This window comes from Apaloderma vittatum, unplaced genomic scaffold (genome assembly GCF_000703405.1).
Source record: "Apaloderma vittatum isolate BGI_N311 unplaced genomic scaffold, ASM70340v1 scaffold14013, whole genome shotgun sequence".
Lineage (NCBI taxonomy): Eukaryota > Metazoa > Chordata > Aves > Trogoniformes > Trogonidae > Apaloderma > Apaloderma vittatum.
Window position 1 is genome coordinate 1 of NW_009707585.1, and position 19,003 is coordinate 19,003.

The window sequence follows — 19,003 nt, forward strand, 5'->3', positions numbered from 1 at the left end:
CCTCCTTAGGGCAGCGGCGGCAGTTAAAGAACTCTTATTTAGGGAACTTTCACAAAGTTTTCCGGCATTTGGTGGAATTATGTTTTCAGTAATTCCACCTTCCGTGGGGAGCTGACCTTAATAGCGCTTTAGCCCTTAAAACTCATAAAGAACAGGCACGCGCGTGTGACGCAGGCGTTGGGGTAGAAGGGGAACTCAAATAACCTGAACGCTCGCCGGAGAAAATCACGAGTGGATGTGGGGCTGGGGTTTGGTCACTTAAAACATCACATAAAATCCTGGAACTGGTTGGGTTGGACCTAAAGGTTATCTCATCCTCTGCTACAGGCAGGGACACCTGCACTAGACCAAGTTGTTCCAACCTGGCCCCGAACACCTCCAGGGAGAAAAACATCACAGAGCAAGCCTTGTGGTTCTAATTGCAGTTATTATTTAGTGACGAAAGGTGAATTTCTCTTTGAAATCCAGGGGTCGGTGTTGCTTCTTGGGGGCAACGAGGTGAAAAGCAGCGCGGTGGTGAAGTACTCGTCCGCCCCGCCGCAAGCAGCCTTCGCCCGCCTTCAGGAGAAAACGGATTTGAAGCTCCCGCCCGCCAACTGGCTGCGGGAAAGTGCGAAGCTGGGACCGGCTGGTACAACCATTCTTGGCAACAACAAAAAAAGTAAACCGTTTTCAAGGTAAATAACAGCAGGCTCTGTTTTTTTTTTTTTTCCCCCCAGGACCTTAAGAATAATTTTAACAGCAATCTTGAACCCTGTGTGATTCAAAATACTAGACTTTACCATAGCAACGAGCTTCTCCTCTACTTCTTTATTCTTAGTTCTTGCCCGTATGGTATAGTCATATCTCCTTTGTAAATGAGTAAAGATGCTGGTAGTGCTCTTGACTATTATATTTTTTAAAAATTGCATGTCTGCACCTTGTCTGACATAGTCCAGCTGACTTTGTGTTCTCTCCTGGTTGGCTGTTAGTTGGCCGAAATCAAACTAGGCTGGTTCAGCCAGCTGTTCTGCTTTTGATAACAGGTGAAAAAACCACAAATGTGGTTTCCCTTAAAGGTTAGAGAGCCAATTTATAGCTCTTCTGGGTCTTTAGAAACTGGACCTGGCTAACTAAGGCAAAAGAAATTCCATGGTGATGTTGGGAGTGAACACAGAAGGTAATATAAAGGGCAAAGTCAAAAAGCAGAGTTACCTTTCAGTGTGGATGTTTGTTAGAAAGTTGAATGAGTTGAGTTCAGAGTGTTTATAAATAGACTTAAATCCTGTGCTGAACAGGCAAATTCACACCAAGTCAACGAGTTAGTGAAATTTAACAGTGTGTGGAGGGGCTGAGCTTAAATCCTCATGATCCATTTTAGGAGATGCACGTTTCTGAGCAGAGTCACAGAATGTTAGGGGTCGGAAGGGACCTCAAAAGGTCTTGCAGTCCAGCCCTCAGAGTAACCCCAGCAGAGTAACAGGTTTTTCAGGGCTTTATGAATTTTTCCTGTTTTAGATATTATGATTGTTTGTCAAATAGAGGCTGGCAGTTTCATCTGTCTCTAGTGTCAGTATTAAAAAGCCAATAGCGAAAGTGTAACCAGTCACTTGCACTTTGTGCCTTTGGTTGGGGGTTCTAGTAATACTTGCTTTGGTTTTAAAGAGTGATCTGTACATTGAAATAGTCTAACTTAAATAGCTTGTAATTTAGAGGAGCCTTAATGACAGTGGCCGAAGATACAAGGATGTATCTATCACAGCATCTAGGCCACTTTTAGAAAACATAAGAGGTAAAATGAAATGAGAGTTGCTAAAATGGAAGTATTTAATGTGCTTAATGCCTTAAAGAGAAACTGTTTGGAAAACTGTTCTTGGTTTTAGCGTTAAAAAGAAATTAAACTCGATTTATCTAATTTGTCTTAGCTGTCTTAACAAACAGTTTAAACTGTTTGTTATTTTCTCCGTTTCAACAGAACTTAAACTACCTTTTAGAGTGTTCTGGAATTGGATCTGGGCACTTCTGAAGATACCTTTAAAAATCCTGTAGAATGTAACTGTGAAATTTTGTTAATTGACTGTAAATCTCGTCACACCTGGTAATGTTTAGGTAGACTCCTTTTGTTGGGAGGGGGAGTGAAGAAAAACTTCCAGAGATGTAATAAAGTTTAAAAAAGAGGTCCACCATGGCACACTGTGTTTGTCTTAACTTGTATTATTTTCTAAATAGCTTTGGGATGGCGTATGACTTCATTGACTCAGTTGGAAATGATGTGGATGTTGTGTCCGATTCAGAGGTCTGTATCACTTTTTAAGTACTATCATTTGAACTTTTTATGTTGTGTAAACTTTTTTTTTTTTAAGATACTATCATGGCTTCCATCATCTTTGTGTCCTTTGAGGAAAAGTAAAGATTCCCTAGTGAAACCCAAACAAGTCACCTAACTGTTGCCCTGTCATTTAAGGGAGTTGTGATCACTGTATAAGAAAAATAGAGATAAAAATCTTACTTTCTGTGGAATTCTATAAATATTCTTCAGGTAAAATACCTGATTTAGTGAATGCAGTGCATCAGTTTTGCAATGTAGTTGTCCTGTGCATTTGAAATTGGTTATTTTGACGTGAATACTCTCAAGATGATTACTTCCATCTATTCTTACCTAGAAGAGAGAGCCTCACTCCAACCTGCTTCTTTCTGATTTTTGCCAGCTTTTTTAGTGCTGGTAGTATCTGCAGAATGCAGATGGGGCTGTTCAGAAGAAGAAACATACATATTCATTTGCTGTCTCTGTGTTGGTGTTTGGCAGATTTTTATTCAGCTTTAGATCTCTGTCCAGATTCCTCTGGGTATCTGACAAAGCGTCGGAATTCCTGTAGTGAAGATAAAGCTTTTAAAATGCAAACCACCCACTTGCTTTTTTTTTTTTTCGATCACTTTTGATGTTACCGGGTTGTGATGATCCAGAGAGAGATCATGTTTAAACTGTATATGTGTTTTATACTGACTTCTTGGTTTCCCTCTCACTGTCATTCCTGACTCAACAAATGCAACTTCTTGTGGAGTGGCCTTAAAATCAGCGATGCTGTAAGGTTTTATTTACCTGCCTGTGCCTCTCCATGTTAGTAGTGTATTCTTTGCTTATAATTTCCTAAGAATTGTCTTGCAATGCAGTTTAATTAAATTGAAAGTTATCTCTTCTCCTTTCTCCTGCCAGAATATAAAAAAACTTCTGAAGATCCCCTATAGCAAGTCCCACGTGAGCATGGCAGTACATCGCATTGGGCGGACGCTTTTGTTGGATGAGCTGGATATTCAAGAACTCTTCATGAGATCATCTCAGGTTAACTGTTGATTTTTTTTTTTTTAAGTATGTCAGGAGGTCAAATGCGTTATTTCAAGAGGAGTGTAGGCAGCAGGAAAGTGTGCAGAACTCTTGAGAATCATGTCCTCTATTCTGCAACAGTCGGTTTACCCGTGAACTGCATCTGGTGTTTATGGTATTGTAGGAGTAAAATTCTGTGTCCCACTTCCCTGTAGTTACTTCAGTGTTGCTATGCTATTTTATTAATTTTATTGTTAAGTATTTGTTACTGTGTAATCTCTTACCATGTATCTGACTTTCTAATGAAGTCAGCTTCTCGGTAAGGATATAACTTTTCTAGGAGATACATTTCCAATAAATGACCAACTCAAGAGTTCAGCTGTAAAGTAATTTTCTGGGTTTCTTCTGTTGTTGTGGATGAGTAAGTTAATAAGACGCTTTGCAGATGCTTCTTGATATTAATTTTGTATTTATGATATTGCCTAGACAGGAGATTGGACGTGGCTGAAGGAGTTTTATCAAAGGCTGATTGATCAGAAGTGGCAACGAAAAAAGAAGAGTAAAGAACATTGGTACCAGAAGGCTATCCTTTCTAAATTTTTGTATTACAGGTAACCTTATGTCTGCCTGAGTCTTGAATTCTGAACCTCTTGTTTCTGCTTGGTTCCTTGTCTTGAAGTAAATGTTATATTTACCAATTTATACTTCTACAGAAGAAATTGATAGATGAGATCAGGAAATAACATGTTTTTAACAGGAATCGAAGTTTTTTTTAAAATTAAAGTATAAAATAGTGTGACTTAATTAACTGTATAAGTCTATATTCCTTCTGAGAGCTGGGTTTGAGGGAAGAACAACTTGCATTATACAAGACAGATTGTGATACCTACTGTAATATTGTAGGAGCTGGAGCAGCTTCTCCATATAGAGATCTCTCGGCTTTTTAACAAAGTCCTTCTTTGAGAACAGTGCATCAAATATTGCAATTCTGAAATGGATCAGTTTGTGTATTGTCAACTGAACTCTTTTCACGTTGCTTTTTCAGCATTAATGGCGATGGAGCTGCTCAGCCTGTTCCTTCCACTTCAAAACAGCACCAGGAGGGTCCCGTTTCAGGTGAGAGTGATGAAGCAGGAAGGGCCTCCTGGCCAGCTCCTTTTGAAATGCCTTCTTCATTATCTGAAGATCCAGGTGCCTCTAACCAGGTTAGTGTGTGGAATGCTCTCAGTGGCACCTTGTTTTTTGCAGGCATATATGTCAAAAAGCTTCCAAAGGTGCTGCTGCAGTACTCTTCGAAAGAAATGAGGATTAGGAGGACTTGGCAGTGTGTGCAGCTTAGCTTATGCCAGTGTTTCAGAGCTCCAAATTTCAGGGATTTTTTTTTCTGTCTTTGTAATACTAAACGCATTTATCTATGTGTTTTTGAGAAACAACCTGTTTGGCTAAGAGTTTGGGGTTGGAATTAGATGATCTTCAAGGTCCCTTCGAATCATAACCATTCTATAAGTAACCATTGATGACTTTACCTAAAAGTAGGAAAATCTCCTATTCAGAAGGTCTGTCTGGAAGCTTAAGGTTTTGACCTTCCGTTCTGCATCTGCTGTTAAAATCAGTTTGTGGTGGCCCTGGATTTTATTAGGTGAGGATGCAAATGAAGATCTCTGAAGAGGTTTGCCAAGCAACATTTACAAATACCTTGCTGTGAGATTGCACAAGTGGAAGGGGGAGATATTTACAGCAGTTATGCAACAAGCAACGATTAGTATTAGGCCCCAGTCCAGGGTTTTGGTTTGTGGCTAAGCTTATTTATGAAAACTGCTAATTCCTGTGGGTTTTGAGTAATGTGATACAGGAATTGATTAAATTTTTGAAGGGTTGAAAGATCGGTTGTATTCAGTCTGTGTTAATATAATAACGATGCTACAGTTGCCCTTAAACAGTATTACTAGTTCACGTGCCAGATGTTGGTTAACTTAGGAAGGCTGTAGCCTACGTTATCCATAAAATTGTAACTGCACGTGTTGTGGGGCAATAATATTTTAAATTGGAGAAATATTTCAGTACACAAAAGCTTTCAGAAAAAGGACCCCTTCTCTATTCCACCTCCTTGAGGAACTATTGCCTAATAGAGCAGACTATTTAATGTGAAGAAGCTTGTGTGGTGTGTTTTGTACAGTATAATCTTTCCTTAATTTCTAAGTAAGACATCAGGATAGAGGTTTTGCTTCTGAAGACTGATAATCAAGTGCTCACCCTGGGGTAATAAAAAAGTTCTGTACAAACTTTACAATTTCTTTCCAAAGCCTCTGAGAACAGAAAGCACAAAATTTTGGTACTAGCTATAAAAAAAAAAAAATCTAGTCACCAATTGGAGGTTTTCTGTACTTAATGTTTATTTTAAGATGTTAGAGGTAAAGATTTGTCCCTTTTGTATGCTTTTGTTGTTCAATTTTTTTTTTAATGGCCTAACTTAAGCAGCAGAATCACTCCTTATCCTTGTGCTTTTCACAGAGAAGCGTGCCTCTTGAACCCTCATATCTAGTGGGGCATGTGGCCTCGGCCGCCAAAGAACAAAACCTGACTACTTTGTTCAATGACGGGGAAAACAGTCAGGTATGCTATATGAGAAATTTGAGCTCAAACACTCAACCCCCAGTTTAAAGAAACACTTTAAAATCTGGCCTGAATTGGAACCAAGAGGAGAAAAAAAACCTAATTCCTCTGTAGAAGTAGCTTTTGTGGCATCCGTGATCTCAGTCTTTTTAAGTTAACGTGAGCGCTTAGCATAGTTTATGTGCTGGTTTTTATTTGCTGCTTTTGCTTCTTGTTTCCTCATAATTCCACAGAATGTCCTAGAGAATCAAGTTTTATGCTAGTGATTTATAGACCTTTTTTTTCCCCTCTTAATGAAGGGACTTAAAAATGACTTTGTTCGAAATATCTTGTGGACCTTTGAAGATATCCACATGCTGGTAGGATCGAATATGCCGATATTTGGAGGAGGGAGATACCCTGCTGTGAGCTTGCGACTCAGGTGAGTTTTGAAGTTAAGGAGAGAAATATGACTGCCTTGACCTATATCTGCGTTTTGTTTGTTTGACTCTTAATGGTTATGTACAGTTTAAAGATAAAAATTCAAGCTTTAGACTTAAATGGTGATGGCACTGCAAAGTGCAGGGAGACAGAAATGGTCCCAATGCCGTGCCACAGCGCTGGGACTGGAGATGCTCTGCTGATTTTTCTGGCTCTAACTAAATCTTTGTTTGGAAGTACTGGCAGTTTGCAAGTTTTTCTGAGCTCGGTGTGGATGCCGAGTGTTAAAACACTTGTGTGCAGCTAGTACTTAATTCCATTCTGTTTTTATGAACGAGGACAGTAATATTTCTCCTACTGGAATTCTCAATTTCGGTAACGGCTAGTTGGGTGTGGGTACTTAGAACTTGAAACTACTACAGTCACTAATTTTGTCTTGCTATTCACTGATACTTTATCGTGGAATGGCTGGAGTTGGAAGGGACCTCCAGAGATCGCCTGCTGATCACTTGGTTACTTGTCTTTTCTCCTGCATGTGCACAGGCAAAGAATGAGCAAAAACTTGAAACACATTTGGTGCATTTGTCATCCCTTTAAGACGCATCTAGGAATTCACAATACCTTGCTTGGCAAGGAATTTTGGAAGGTCTGGGAGAAGGCTTGTGCTATAATTAGTTGCAGCTAATACTGCTGTTCCTTTAGAACTGCTTAAGTAGTTATGTCAGTAATAGTGTGAAATCTGAAGCTTGTTAAAACTTCAGTATAAGTGTGGGCAAAAATTCAAAATTGCTGAGGGAATGTAACTGTATTCCATTGAAGAAATCACTACAGCTGTTTTATGTAATTCCTTGGTTGCCTCTTTAAAATCTAACAATTCGCAAATGATTTTTTTAGTATCTATCCACTCTCAGGGGACTTAAATCTAAATCCCATTTGTAAACATCCCTAATGTTTTCTCAAGAGCAAATAAAGACTTAAATAATGCTAGAAATATTTGGTTTTAGGGATAACAACAAGCCAATAAATGTGCTAACAGGAATCGACTATTGGTTGGACAACTTAATATGCAACGTACCAGAGCTTGTGATGTGCTTTCATGTTAATGGAATTGTTCAGGTAAGTCTGGCTCTTCGCGTTATGCCTAGTTAATCTGTTCTTCAGTTTCTGAACTTGCTCCAGCTGTAACAGGTCTCCTTCTAATCTTACTGTTCTGACAAAGAAAACCAAACAGCTTTCATTTGGTTTTGCTGTTTTTACAGTAGACCACACATACCAGCTGAGTTTCTCTCACACCTGGAGGCGTACAGTTGCTGACTAGGTTTCACAGAAGTTAATAGTTGCACCTTCACCACTTTCTTTTTACCTTTTTGTTCTCCATTTACCATGTTTGTCACAGAAGCAAATCTTCTTTAGAGCTTTTACTGAGTATTGTCGTCACAATGTGCTTGCTTTCAAAGTAAGTCATAGAAATTATCATGTATTACAATAGCGACTTTTGATTCTTCTTGTAGTAGCTGATAGAGCCACTGATCTATTGATTTTGGGCAGGTAGGTGGTAGAAAACCATCCTAATCTTGAGTTTTTACATATATTCCTTGCAGAAGTATGAAATGATCAAGACTGAAGATATTCCCAATTTGGAAAACTCTAACTTTTCTACCAAAGTGATAAAAGATATTGCTCAAAATATCTTATCTTTTCTGAAATCAAATTGCACCAAAGAAGGCCATACTTATTGGTTATTTAAAGGTGCGTAGATTTAAATCAGTTTGAAAAGATTTATGCTAATGTCACGTTGATTAATGAAAGGTCTTGCCTTTCAGCAAGTGGGAGTGATATCGTAAAGCTGTACGACCTAACCACCCTTTGTGAAGAGACAGAAGACAAATATCAAAACCCTTTTACAATGCCAGTGGCAATTCTTCTGTACAAGTGAGTTTTTATGACTTTTGTTGTAATACTTAGTCCTTGGTGCACTTGTGTTAAGAACACAGACCAAAAAATTCAGTGAAATGAATAGGCATGAAATGCTCCCTAAGCCTCAGTCCCCCATAAACCAGAGCAGACGTTGTCCTTTTCACCATTTCTCCTTGTAAGCTGCAATGTTGCTGAGTCAATCTTGTAGTCCCCTCAAATTTTGGGAGATCTACATTCACAGTAACATTGTTTAATTTTTTTTCCTTCTAGCACAAAGAAGTTATCCAGAGATTGACTGTTTTGTCCAACTTTCTTTCAGAGTGGCTTGCAATATGATGCTGAAGAAAAACCAGAACAAGAAACACTATGGCACTATCAGAACATTGCTCCTTAATTGTCTTAAGTTACTGGACAATGGCAGACATCCTCAAGTAAGATTTATGTGTTCTTGTTGCTTTGTTTAAATATAATAGAAATTCTGTCATTGTAATACACCTGGTAGTAGTTTATGTGATACTTCCTTCCTTTGCAAGGGAGACGTTTTCAACTTATTTATAAATAATAACTTAAAAATTGCTTTGTGTGTAAAGAAGCCCCTGAACCTTTTCATTGTTTTAATTAGTAGCCTTCACTGACCATCATTGCTGCATGAGTCTTCTCTCCTGCTCTGAAAAGGAGCTTGTTCCCTCTGCTCTTTGGCTCTTGTTCCCAAAGAGCCCTTTTGTGTTTGCATAATCCTGGAGCTACGCAAGAGGCAGACTTCACTCATGTCATCCTGTCAAAATTCCTCACGACAGGAGCGAGAGAGCGTGTCTGAGCGTGAGTTGAATCCTCAAGTAAACTTGAGGTAGAAGGAAAAGGGCTTAACGTTTATTCCTACTTGCTTCATACGCGTTATGGTTCCAAAACAACATTTTCTCCAAGCAGTTCTGCACTTGGAGGAACAAAGTCCACCTGTGCGTGCCTGTAGTGTGTGTACGTGTTTCTCATCTTGATTCTTCGTCCTTGATGGAAGTGGAGAAGTGTTCTGGGGAGCAGCCTGAAGCTGGACCAAGCTGGCTTCCAGGTGTTTCTTCTCCTGCTCTTTGGAGTAGAAGGAGGGCAGGTTGTGGAGTAATACGCATGGGACTGTGTAGGACAACTGTCCTACATAGAAATGAGGTTACACTTGGATGCCTCTTGCCTTAAGGATTTCCGATTCTGTATAAAATCAACCCGAGGCAGCAGGAGATGCTGCTTGGTTTAGGCTATCACCAGTGTGTGTGTGTATTTCTCCTGACAGTGTATAGTTTATTTCCTTTTTTACTATAAAAAGCAAGCTACAGTTATCTGTACAAGTATGTGCTCTGGTGTCCTGTTTGACCTCTTTGAGTTTTAATTTGAATCTCTTATTTATTGTGTTGTCAGTTTTAGTGTGAGTTTTTTTGTTTTGTTTTTGAGAAGTTGAAATTGATGCTTTAAATTTTTAGTACTGTGGCTGTTGCTGCAGTTACAGAGTAGCTTTTAAATGCTTGTGTCTAATATCTCCTCATTCATCAATGTGTTTTGAAATTCTGGCAAGTACACAGAAAGTAAACTCCAAGAAGCAGGAAGGAATGAAAGGCAGACTCCTCAGTGCTTAGCCCTACCACAACATACTTTCATTACTTCCTCATTTTCCCCATGTGACAGCAGTCCAGAGAAGAGAAATACCTCTTTAGCATCAGCCAAGAAGAGAGCAGCTGCGTTTGGTTTGTAGTTTCTTATGGCAGGTTTTACCTTTCTTGCCTGAATTATAACAAAAGCGGAGAAAGTAAAAGCTTCTTCAGAAAGCAGCAATGCTGCAGTTTGAGAGAATTTGTAAAACTCAAAAGATCTGGACAAACAAGTTTTAGGGTGGCACTCAAGTAAATAAGGGTGGTCAAGAGCTTCCCTTATTTTTTTTTTTCTTCTTTTAAAGGAAAAAACCAAAGTTGTCTTGTGCCCAGATTGCCTGTATTTTATACCTTTACGCCCTCGCTTGCAAAACAGGAGGTGAAGAATCTTGTAAGGTGGGGGGTAAAACCAAGTGTGGGCCAGCTTGATGGCAGGAACTGAGTGCACAAGCAGAGTAGCTGACATGTCCTTTCTTGTGATTTCTTAAATATTCTTAAAAATCTGGTGTGCGAAGATGGTCATATAGTGTATGTGTGCACAAGCTGTATTTACATGTTATGAAATACCTACTTTCACGTACTGGTTACTCCTTATTCGAAGACAAATTACACTGATGGTGCCTCTCAGAAGAGAAATCTAACTTGAAAATAAATCACTGATTCCTTTCTTTCCCCTCCCCCCTTCTGTTATTTAAAAAGATCATTGCTTCAGCAAACTACATGTTATCGGAGCTTTTTCAATTGGATGAACCTAAAAAAGAAGATGGTGCAGACTTCCCTATAAATGGAAATTCTGATGAAAGTTATAGTGAAGAAGAGGAAGAAATGCCAGACAGTGATGAAAATGGTTCTTACAGTAACAGTTCGGATCCACCTGACGACAATAAAGCAGTGGCAATAATCAAATCTGTTGGAGAGTTATCAGTACCAGAAAAATATAAGTCTGTTCATCGAATACGTGTAAGTGAAGTTGTAGATTATATATTTTTTTTTAGGGCTTTTCTTGAAAGATTCAGATCATGTGGCAAGGTTTGGTATTGAAATTCAGTTACCTGGTAGCTTTCTCTTCAAGTTAACTGAAGTGAGAGGCAGGGGGAAAGAAACTCTTCAGGAGCTGCTCGTGAAGTTTGAGGTCTTAGAATTTTACACTATAGCAGGTTTAACAGTTTTTCCCCTACCATCTTGCAGATTGTCCTTTATGGCATAATTCTGCGTAGCTGGCTACAAAAAAATTATTTCTGTCACGGCAGCAGAGAAAATATTGCCAAGTGCGGCCACGTGCAAGAGCTGTAGATGACCACGAGTTTGTGCGCATACCCACCTTCCCTTAGTAGTGTTTTCTGAGGCAATATCTACATTAGTTTGTTGTTTTGTTTCTGGGATCATCAGCTACTTCATATCCACAGAGTTAGTCTCAGTTGTGATTTCCCGCTGATTTGTCTTTAAGGTCACTGGAAATTTCTTGAAATTTTGACTAATTTTAAAAGAGAGATGGATAATGTGTATATATTCTGTCGAAGGGACCGCTGAGGGCGTAACCACAGTATTCCTGAAACTTTGGTGTAATGTGGATCAGCAGAAGTAACCCTGCTACCTTCAGTGCACTTCTTGTGCATTATTGTTGGAACAGAGTAGAGGAATAAGAGAACCTGGGGAGATCAGTGAAAAAACTATTCATTGCATTTTACTTCAAGTTTTGCTTGTCATGCTTCTATAGGGATATGATTCTCACTGCTCAAGAGCTGAGTAGCAAAAAAATAAGGTTTCCTTAAAAAATTTGTAACTCCTATTGCTATTTTAATTTATAATGCTTTGAAGTCCATCAGCTGAAAATACAACAACTTGTATGGGTGCAGACGCACTGGATTTCCCATTTCTTCTTCCTCTTCTACTCTACCACAGAAGAAAACAAAATACCACCCTCCCCACCTCCCCTAAAAAGAAAAAAAACTAAAAAAAACAAACAACAAAAAAACCCCAAGGGCATTGAATTGTTCAAGGGTGATGAAAGTGCAACTTTGATGTATAGTCCGAGGAAATTATTTCTGGATGGTATTGAATCTCCTCGTCTTCCTGGGGCTGCGTTGCAGCCCATCTGTGGATGCTTTCGTACTTACCACATGGAGTGGAGTCATCTCATCTCTTCTCCTCTTGGCATTGCCTTTGGGGATTACCCAGGGGGACCAGGTGTTGATGACAGAGTGTGGGAATTGCTCCCTGAGGTAAAGGAAAGAAACACTGTGGCACTTCCTAGTGTAGGGTTCAGGTGATCTGTTAACAGGTTTTCTTAGTTCTGTCTCATTTGCATCTTCTGGCCAGTAATTTTGACATTTTGTATGTTGAATGTTTATTGTCTTCTTCTTCCTCTTCCACTGCCCTCGGGAACGAAGCCGAGCTGTGCGTTTCCTGTCTGCCACGGCACCGAGGAGCGCTGCAGGCTGGTGCTCAGCTACGTCCTGGAGGTAAGTTTACCATCAGCTTAATACTGGTGTCACCTACCACCTGCTTCTTGACGTACTCTGTGTGTTCTAAATGTTGCTTTCAGGGTGAATTAAAGGATTTCTTCTTGCAGGGCTTGAAGTCTGTTGACAGCAGTGTCAAAAAAGAGGGTGACCTTCCTGCTGCTGACCCCAGCACACCAATCCCGCTGAAATATGAAGATGAATCCACCAGCGGTGGTCCTGAGTGTCTGGAAAAACAGATGGCGTTATTTTTAGACAAAGGTGAGTCCTACTGGTGTGCAGGTAAGGCGTTCCCAGCGCCAGCACAAACTGCTGCTACTTCAGTTTTGTCAAAACAGCGTACTTAGTCACTGATGATGCTGATGCGTAAGCAGAAGTAGCGTGCTGAATATTGTCTGTTCTTTTCCAAACATGAGAAGGAATTAGGTTATTTTGCTTATCAAAGCATCTTTTACTAGCACACCCATCATTTTGCTGGACCCCATTTAGGTGTGGCTTGCAGGTGACTTCCACAAGGGCTCAGTGCTTTGGGCTCTGGTATGTGGAGCACCCTAAGTTGTGTGGGTTGGTTTTAAAGCAGTCTCTGTTCTTTTTGTGCAACTTGGATGTTTTGTGGAAGAACTTCCTACTCCTGGCTTTTATGTTACCTTGTGGCTGAATTGCATGCAAAATGTTAATTATTTTGTTTTCCTTCTTGTACCTCCACAAGTGTGGAAGGAAGTAGCAAACAGAAGGTGTTTTGTTTGCTTAAATACTCCTGAAGTTTCAGACTATGGTGTGTCTATTGTCTTTCTCTGGAGTGCTGTAGAAGGGTATAGGAAAGACTCTTCTGGAAGTCCTAGAGCTTTCTGCAGGCTGAGAAGCCCTCTAAGCATCGCGCAGAGATAATTTCGTCTTGGGTATTTTGGCAATTCTTTATTCCGTCATTTTTGGAGTTGTGTCTATACTTTCTTATTTCTTATCAGATACCACAGAATCTAACACCTTTATCAGAAAGTCACATTGTGTTGAGCTTGCATAGATTCTGCACGGTACTGCTAGTATGGACTGTGAGACTAATTTTCACCAAGATGTCCTGAGAAATTTTCCCTGGGTCATCTCGACAAGAACAGGGTGCTTATTTCAGCTCTCCCGTAGCCAGGCTCTTGTCTTCTGCCTTCATGGTTTGGGAACTGATGACACATTGCAGCTGCTTGCCAGCTGGCAAGGGGAATGTCTGCACGATAACTTTTTCTGGTTATACAAGTGCTTCCTGGGAAATACGGGAGATAAATATTGCACAGGTCAGAAAAAAAATATATTTTAGTTGATTTCTGGAGCTGTGCTGGACTTCTTCCCTGAAGTGGCAATGGTGCTACTTACCCAGGTCATAAGGATTGAATTCAATGTAAAGGAAAATAGTTCAAACATAGGGAAGAAACTTTTCCGGTGTGTTTCCTGTTTGTTTTCCATGATGCGAATTATGCAATGTGTGTGTTCATGTATGTGCCTAAAGGATAAGTGCTCTGAATTTTTGAAGAGAACAACTTTTCAGCGGTGTATATAGGCACGGTGTATGTACATTCTGTGTCTTTAACTGAATGAGGTGTTACTTTATTAGATGTGTCTTTGTTATAACGTAAGCACGTAGAACTTACTAAAGACAGTGGCCTTCCAAAAAATTTTGTCAGCACAAAACTGTCCTTTGGCATTCGGGCCTAAAGTCAATGGCCTCTTCTTTCTGGTTCCATAACCACTGTGGTGTCGAAGAACGCTTGCTGTATTTGAGCATCCCACAGTCAGGTGGGTACGGGGAAAATTTCCAGTTCTTGGTCCCATTTTGCAGGTGAAAAATGTAGAGACAGACAAGTTAGAATCGTAGAATCATTAATCAATCATTAAAGTTGGCGTAACTCTGCTTGTGCAGGGCTGTAGTAAGGCATTGTGCATTCTGTCCGTGTGCCGACAAAGTTGTGTCCAGCCTCTGGCATGTGTTACAGAAATGAGATTTCCTGACGAGGTTCTGTTTGTGTTACAGTGGGTTCGTTTCAGAAGGGGAAGCATTCCAGTCAGTCGGGAATGATTCCCGGATCGTGGCAATATAAAATGAAACTCCAGCTCATTCTGAAATCGTCAAAGGCTTATTACGTCCTGTCTGACGCCGCTATGATTCTACAGAAGTACGGGAGAGCGCTGCGATACATCAAGCTGGCTTTACAGTGCCATGGTAAGCTGCTAGAATGTTTGTGTCATCGGTGCTGTTGCCCATGTGCACCTGTCATGATAGCAAATGCTTCTCTTGGGTGTGAGTTCTCCTGGTGGCGTGCAGTGACAAGCCTGGTGACTGTGTATTTAGTTGAACTAAGCGTGTGGATCTTTATTCAGGAGGGGGGTCAGGATAATTCCTGTCTCTGGTGGAAAAGTGCTCTCATTTTGACAGGTTGGGAAACTTAAGAGTGCAAATTTGGAGTTTCAGAGCACTTCAGGCTGGGAGAGTTGGACCAAGAGAGAATTCCGTGGTCTAAGTGTTATCACTGCCGGCAGATGTGTTTTGTTTTTTTTTCCTGGAAATACCTGGTGGTTCCCATCTCATTTAAATAAATTCCTGTCTGTCAGAAATACCAAACTTGTTCATCAGTTGACTTGGGTACTCCTCTAAAGTGAAAGACATCTTCAAGTATTATTGAGGAAAGTGAAGGAAGTAAAATCAGGCTGTGTAGAATATTGCTGTCATAATGAAAATAACTAATTAAAAAATACCAGTAGATTAGTACTGCAGTGCTGCTGGTTTGCTTCTGGATTTGTGGGGCTTGGAGTGGGAGAAGGTTTATAAGGCAAGAACACTCGATTTTAACCCAAAGCATCAATGTCCTTATCAATAACTCAAAGCATTTTTCAGCTTTCAGCCATGTAAAGACTTGAGAATTAGGTTTAAGCTGTACCTTTTGAAAATTATTTTTTTCAGGCTATATTTCATCTGAGTTAATCTGTAGAAAGTCAGTTTTCCTTTAATGAAATTGGAAATTAGCATTTGTAATTACCAGTTTCACTGCTTGTCTTGGACAGTATAGTTGCTCTTTTGAAACTGTCAGCTGCGTAGAGCGATGACGACTTTAAAACAGGGTAGTTCTTCTTCGGGGAATGTGTGTTGTCTGCCTACAGTGAATAAATGCGCTGGGTAACATAAAACCCAATTACGTTGTCAGTCTGTGTCAAACCTTTTGACATTCAATTCTTTCCTTTCCTCCCCTCCCCTCTCTCATCTGTGGGATTTTTGTTTTTTTTCCTAACAGATACCTACTGCTGTCTGTGCGCCAGCATGCTTCCTGAAGTGTTGGTGTTTCTTTGTCAGTGCTTAACCCTTTGCGGGGACATCCAGTTAATGCTCGCTCAGAACGCCAACAACAGAGCGGCCTATCTGGAAGAGTATAATTACCAGACCAAAGAAGATCAGGAAATATTACACAGTCTTCATAGGGAATCCAGGTGCCAAGGTACGATGCCGATATAGCTGCTGTAACTCGGTTACGACAGATGTGAGTTCTTTGTGCTTCCTCAAATCCACACACCGGGAGTGTTTCTGGAGGGGGCTTTATTGCTCTTCAGTTCTGCTTTCCTCGGAGAAAGCTTATCGTGCTTGTCGTATGGCAGGAGTTTGTCATGGTACTCCGTGACATGCCTGGAGCTGTAAAATAACTTCAAGATGGTAATTGTTTAAGTAATGGGTGGAGTTTACTTACCTGTAGAAACTGCAGGCTTGCTCTGACATGGGCCTTAGACTTGCGTCATCTTCTGGGGCCTTTTCCTCCAGACTATCAGAGATTGGAGCTTGTCTGGAAATCCTCTTTGATGTGTACACTTTGCATTTTGTTTTCTAGTGTTTGCCTGGGCTACGGACTTGTTGACAGACTTGGAATGTCAGCTTTCTGTCAGCTGTAAATGTTACGAAGCAGCTTATGAGATTTTACTCTTCAGTAATTTAAAAACCCAAAACCCTGAGCAGCATATACAGGTACTAAAGAGGATGGGTAATATCAGGAACGAGATCGGAGTGTTTTACATGAACCAGGCTGCTGCTGTGCAGACTGAGAGAGTGGGCAAGTATTGCTGGGGTGCTTTTTTTTTCCACTTCTTACTTTTTCATGGAGCTACAACAGTGTTTGTGATCAGTAACAGTGCAAGAAATCTTGAGTATTTCTGATTATAAAGACATTTAAAGAAATTCGTGGTAAATACTTTAAAGTTTCATAACATCAACTACAAATGTCTGTGGTGAATACTTGTCTACAGTAGATGACTGTGGCTTGTACGTTGTACTTAATTGAACCTGAACTGAATTATGGAATCTACAGATTTGTAGAAATTCTTTTTAAGTGCCATCAGAAAACATGATGGAAACTTTAAACCAACTCTCTTATAGAAGAGAGAGCACATTGCATTCTTGATGTGTCTTGCTCAGCCCAGCATGAGCAGGCAAAAGCTTAATTTAAACATAACAATAGTTTTGGTGAAGTCAGTCTGAATTTTTTTTTTTTTTTGGTAAGTAAATCCTTAAAGCCTTGTTTCTGGCGTTTGGTTTTTTTTTTTGGTTTGGGGATTTTTTTGTTGTTTGTTTTGGGGGGGGAGTATTTTTTTTGATTCTGTTTTGGAATTTTTGTTTTGAGACTATGGAGGTTGCCTAAGCTTCCCTGTTAGGGTAAGGCATTTGAGTTTTTGTTTTCTGAAAGCAAAATTAATAATGTCTTGTCTACAAGTAAGTGTTATATAAACTAGAACAAATTGGGTGCTGGTGGTTCCTTGTAAACAGCTTCAGTCTCCCAAATACTGTCTGTTTTCTGTGACCTTTGCTCAGTTGGTATTTGAAGGATTTTGGCTTGGACTTTGAATTTTCTAATTTTTCATCATCTCTTGTGTTTTTGCAGAACTGCTATTTAGGTGAAGTTCATAGCTCAAATACCGAATATCACTTCTCTGTATAAGTGTCTTTCATATTTGAAGTGTATAGAAGTAACTGCAATAACACTGAATATTACTATGAAAAAAATGGTTTATCCTGTTAATTTCCTCTTTTTTGTGTGTGTCATGTTAACACTTTTTTTTTGAGGAGTATAGTATATGAAATAGTGCCCCTTAAGTATTAAGGGTTTCATATGTTTGACATTTTGTTGAGGCTGTTTTCCTTGAATTGGGTCTTCGGAATCATTTAGCACCCTTAAATTCTGAAAAGCGATTTACAAGAAAAAGAACATCATGGAAATATTTGTTCAGTGTCTTTCTCGAACGAGATGGTGAGAGCCCTTGTGTCTTAACCCTAGTGAGTAAAAATGTATCAACGACAGAGCAACAACTCTGGAAGAAAAGCTTCTCTTGCTTTGAAGAAGGAATTCAGAATTTTGAGTCGATTGACGACGCGACCAACGCTGCTCTTCTGCTCTGCAACACGGGGAGGCTGATGCGGATCTGCGCTCAGGCGCACTGTGCGGCCGGAGGGGACTTCAAAAGGGAGTTTTCCCCAGAAGAAGCCCTTTATTATAATAAGGTAACATCACCCAGTGGTTAGAATGGCTTGTACCTTGACATGCCTCTTGCTGCAGAGTATTTGAAAAAGTCTTTGTAAATATCTGTAAGTCTTGATGCAAAGGGGATAGCTCCCCTTGCTTTCCTGTTCCCCCAGTCCTTGCTGCATGGGCTTCAGTATTGTCGAGGTTTGAGTCCTTTGCTCTCATTTGCGAAGTGCTGGGCCTGGTGTTTAACAGGCCGCACCTGTCTGATCACCCGTAGGCTATCGACTACTATCTGAAGGCTCTGAGATCGCTGGGGAAGAGAGATGTGCACCCAGCCGTTTGGGATTCTGTGAACTGGGAGCTGTCTACTACGTATTTCACGATGGCAACTCTCCAGCAGGATTATGCGCCGCTGTCTCGAAAGGCTCAGGAACAGGTAAGGAGGAGCACTCGTGACATCATCTTGTAAAATAAACTGTTGTCTTCCTGAAAAGCTTAAGAGTGAGTAACACTGATGTTGGAAGAACCTGTAGGCCTTCTGTTGGACTGAAGAACTTCAGTGAAGTTGTTCTTGCAAACCATAAGATGTTTAGTCACTTGCATTTTTTTAAAGGTTTGCTTAATGGAAAGATGGTGCTGCAAGTAGGGCTTTAACGCTTCTGCTTGTGCACGGTGATGTCCTGGCTTCAAAGTCGTCACAGGACATCTGTTTGTCTCACCCTGTAGATAGAGAAGGAAGTCAGCGAAGCCATGATGAAGTCCTTGAAATACTGTGATGTTGATACAGTGTCTGCGCGACAACCTCTCTGCCAGTATCGGGCGGCCACCATCCACCACAGGCTGGCTTCCATGTACCACAGTTGCCTGAGGAACCAGGTATCGGTACAAACTGTGGTGTTTTTTCATACTTTGTGTCCAGTGAGTGTGAAGATTGATATTTATCCTTCTACCTGCAGTTGGGATATATGTATTTAAATGATTTAATAAAAAAAAGTGATTGATTGGCATATCCCTGCAAAATACGACATTACTTTTAAGAGTGCTCTGTCCATTATAGAGCTTATTAAGCTTTGTAGTTCTGTCTATTCAACGTCGTGCAAATCCTCTCCTAACAGAAGCCATTGATGATAAGTATCTGTTTGGTTTGGTTTTGCATCCAGTCCACTCTTCCGA

At 40.2% G+C, this 19,003-nt stretch overlaps 1 protein-coding gene across 1 annotated transcript in view; it reads left to right on the plus strand.

Annotated features, from left to right (window-relative positions):
- Positions 1-471: 471 nt before the first annotated feature.
- EDRF1 (erythroid differentiation regulatory factor 1) overlaps positions 472-19,003 on the plus strand; it is a 22,890-nt gene continuing 4,358 nt past the window's right edge. The window contains exons 1-20 of the mRNA XM_009866268.1: positions 472-677; positions 2,209-2,275; positions 3,194-3,319; positions 3,788-3,912; positions 4,347-4,506; positions 5,813-5,914; positions 6,214-6,335; positions 7,339-7,450; positions 7,936-8,083; positions 8,158-8,266; positions 8,571-8,682; positions 10,585-10,845; positions 12,276-12,347; positions 12,458-12,608; positions 14,365-14,553; positions 15,620-15,820; positions 16,205-16,423; positions 17,642-17,865; positions 18,108-18,266; positions 18,557-18,706. Coding sequence (XP_009864570.1) covers positions 2,216-2,275; positions 3,194-3,319; positions 3,788-3,912; positions 4,347-4,506; positions 5,813-5,914; positions 6,214-6,335; positions 7,339-7,450; positions 7,936-8,083; positions 8,158-8,266; positions 8,571-8,682; positions 10,585-10,845; positions 12,276-12,347; positions 12,458-12,608; positions 14,365-14,553; positions 15,620-15,820; positions 16,205-16,423; positions 17,642-17,865; positions 18,108-18,266; positions 18,557-18,706 — 2,802 coding nt within the window. The 5' untranslated portion in view covers positions 472-677; positions 2,209-2,215. The remainder of the gene's footprint in view (positions 678-2,208; positions 2,276-3,193; positions 3,320-3,787; positions 3,913-4,346; positions 4,507-5,812; positions 5,915-6,213; positions 6,336-7,338; positions 7,451-7,935; positions 8,084-8,157; positions 8,267-8,570; positions 8,683-10,584; positions 10,846-12,275; positions 12,348-12,457; positions 12,609-14,364; positions 14,554-15,619; positions 15,821-16,204; positions 16,424-17,641; positions 17,866-18,107; positions 18,267-18,556; positions 18,707-19,003) is intronic.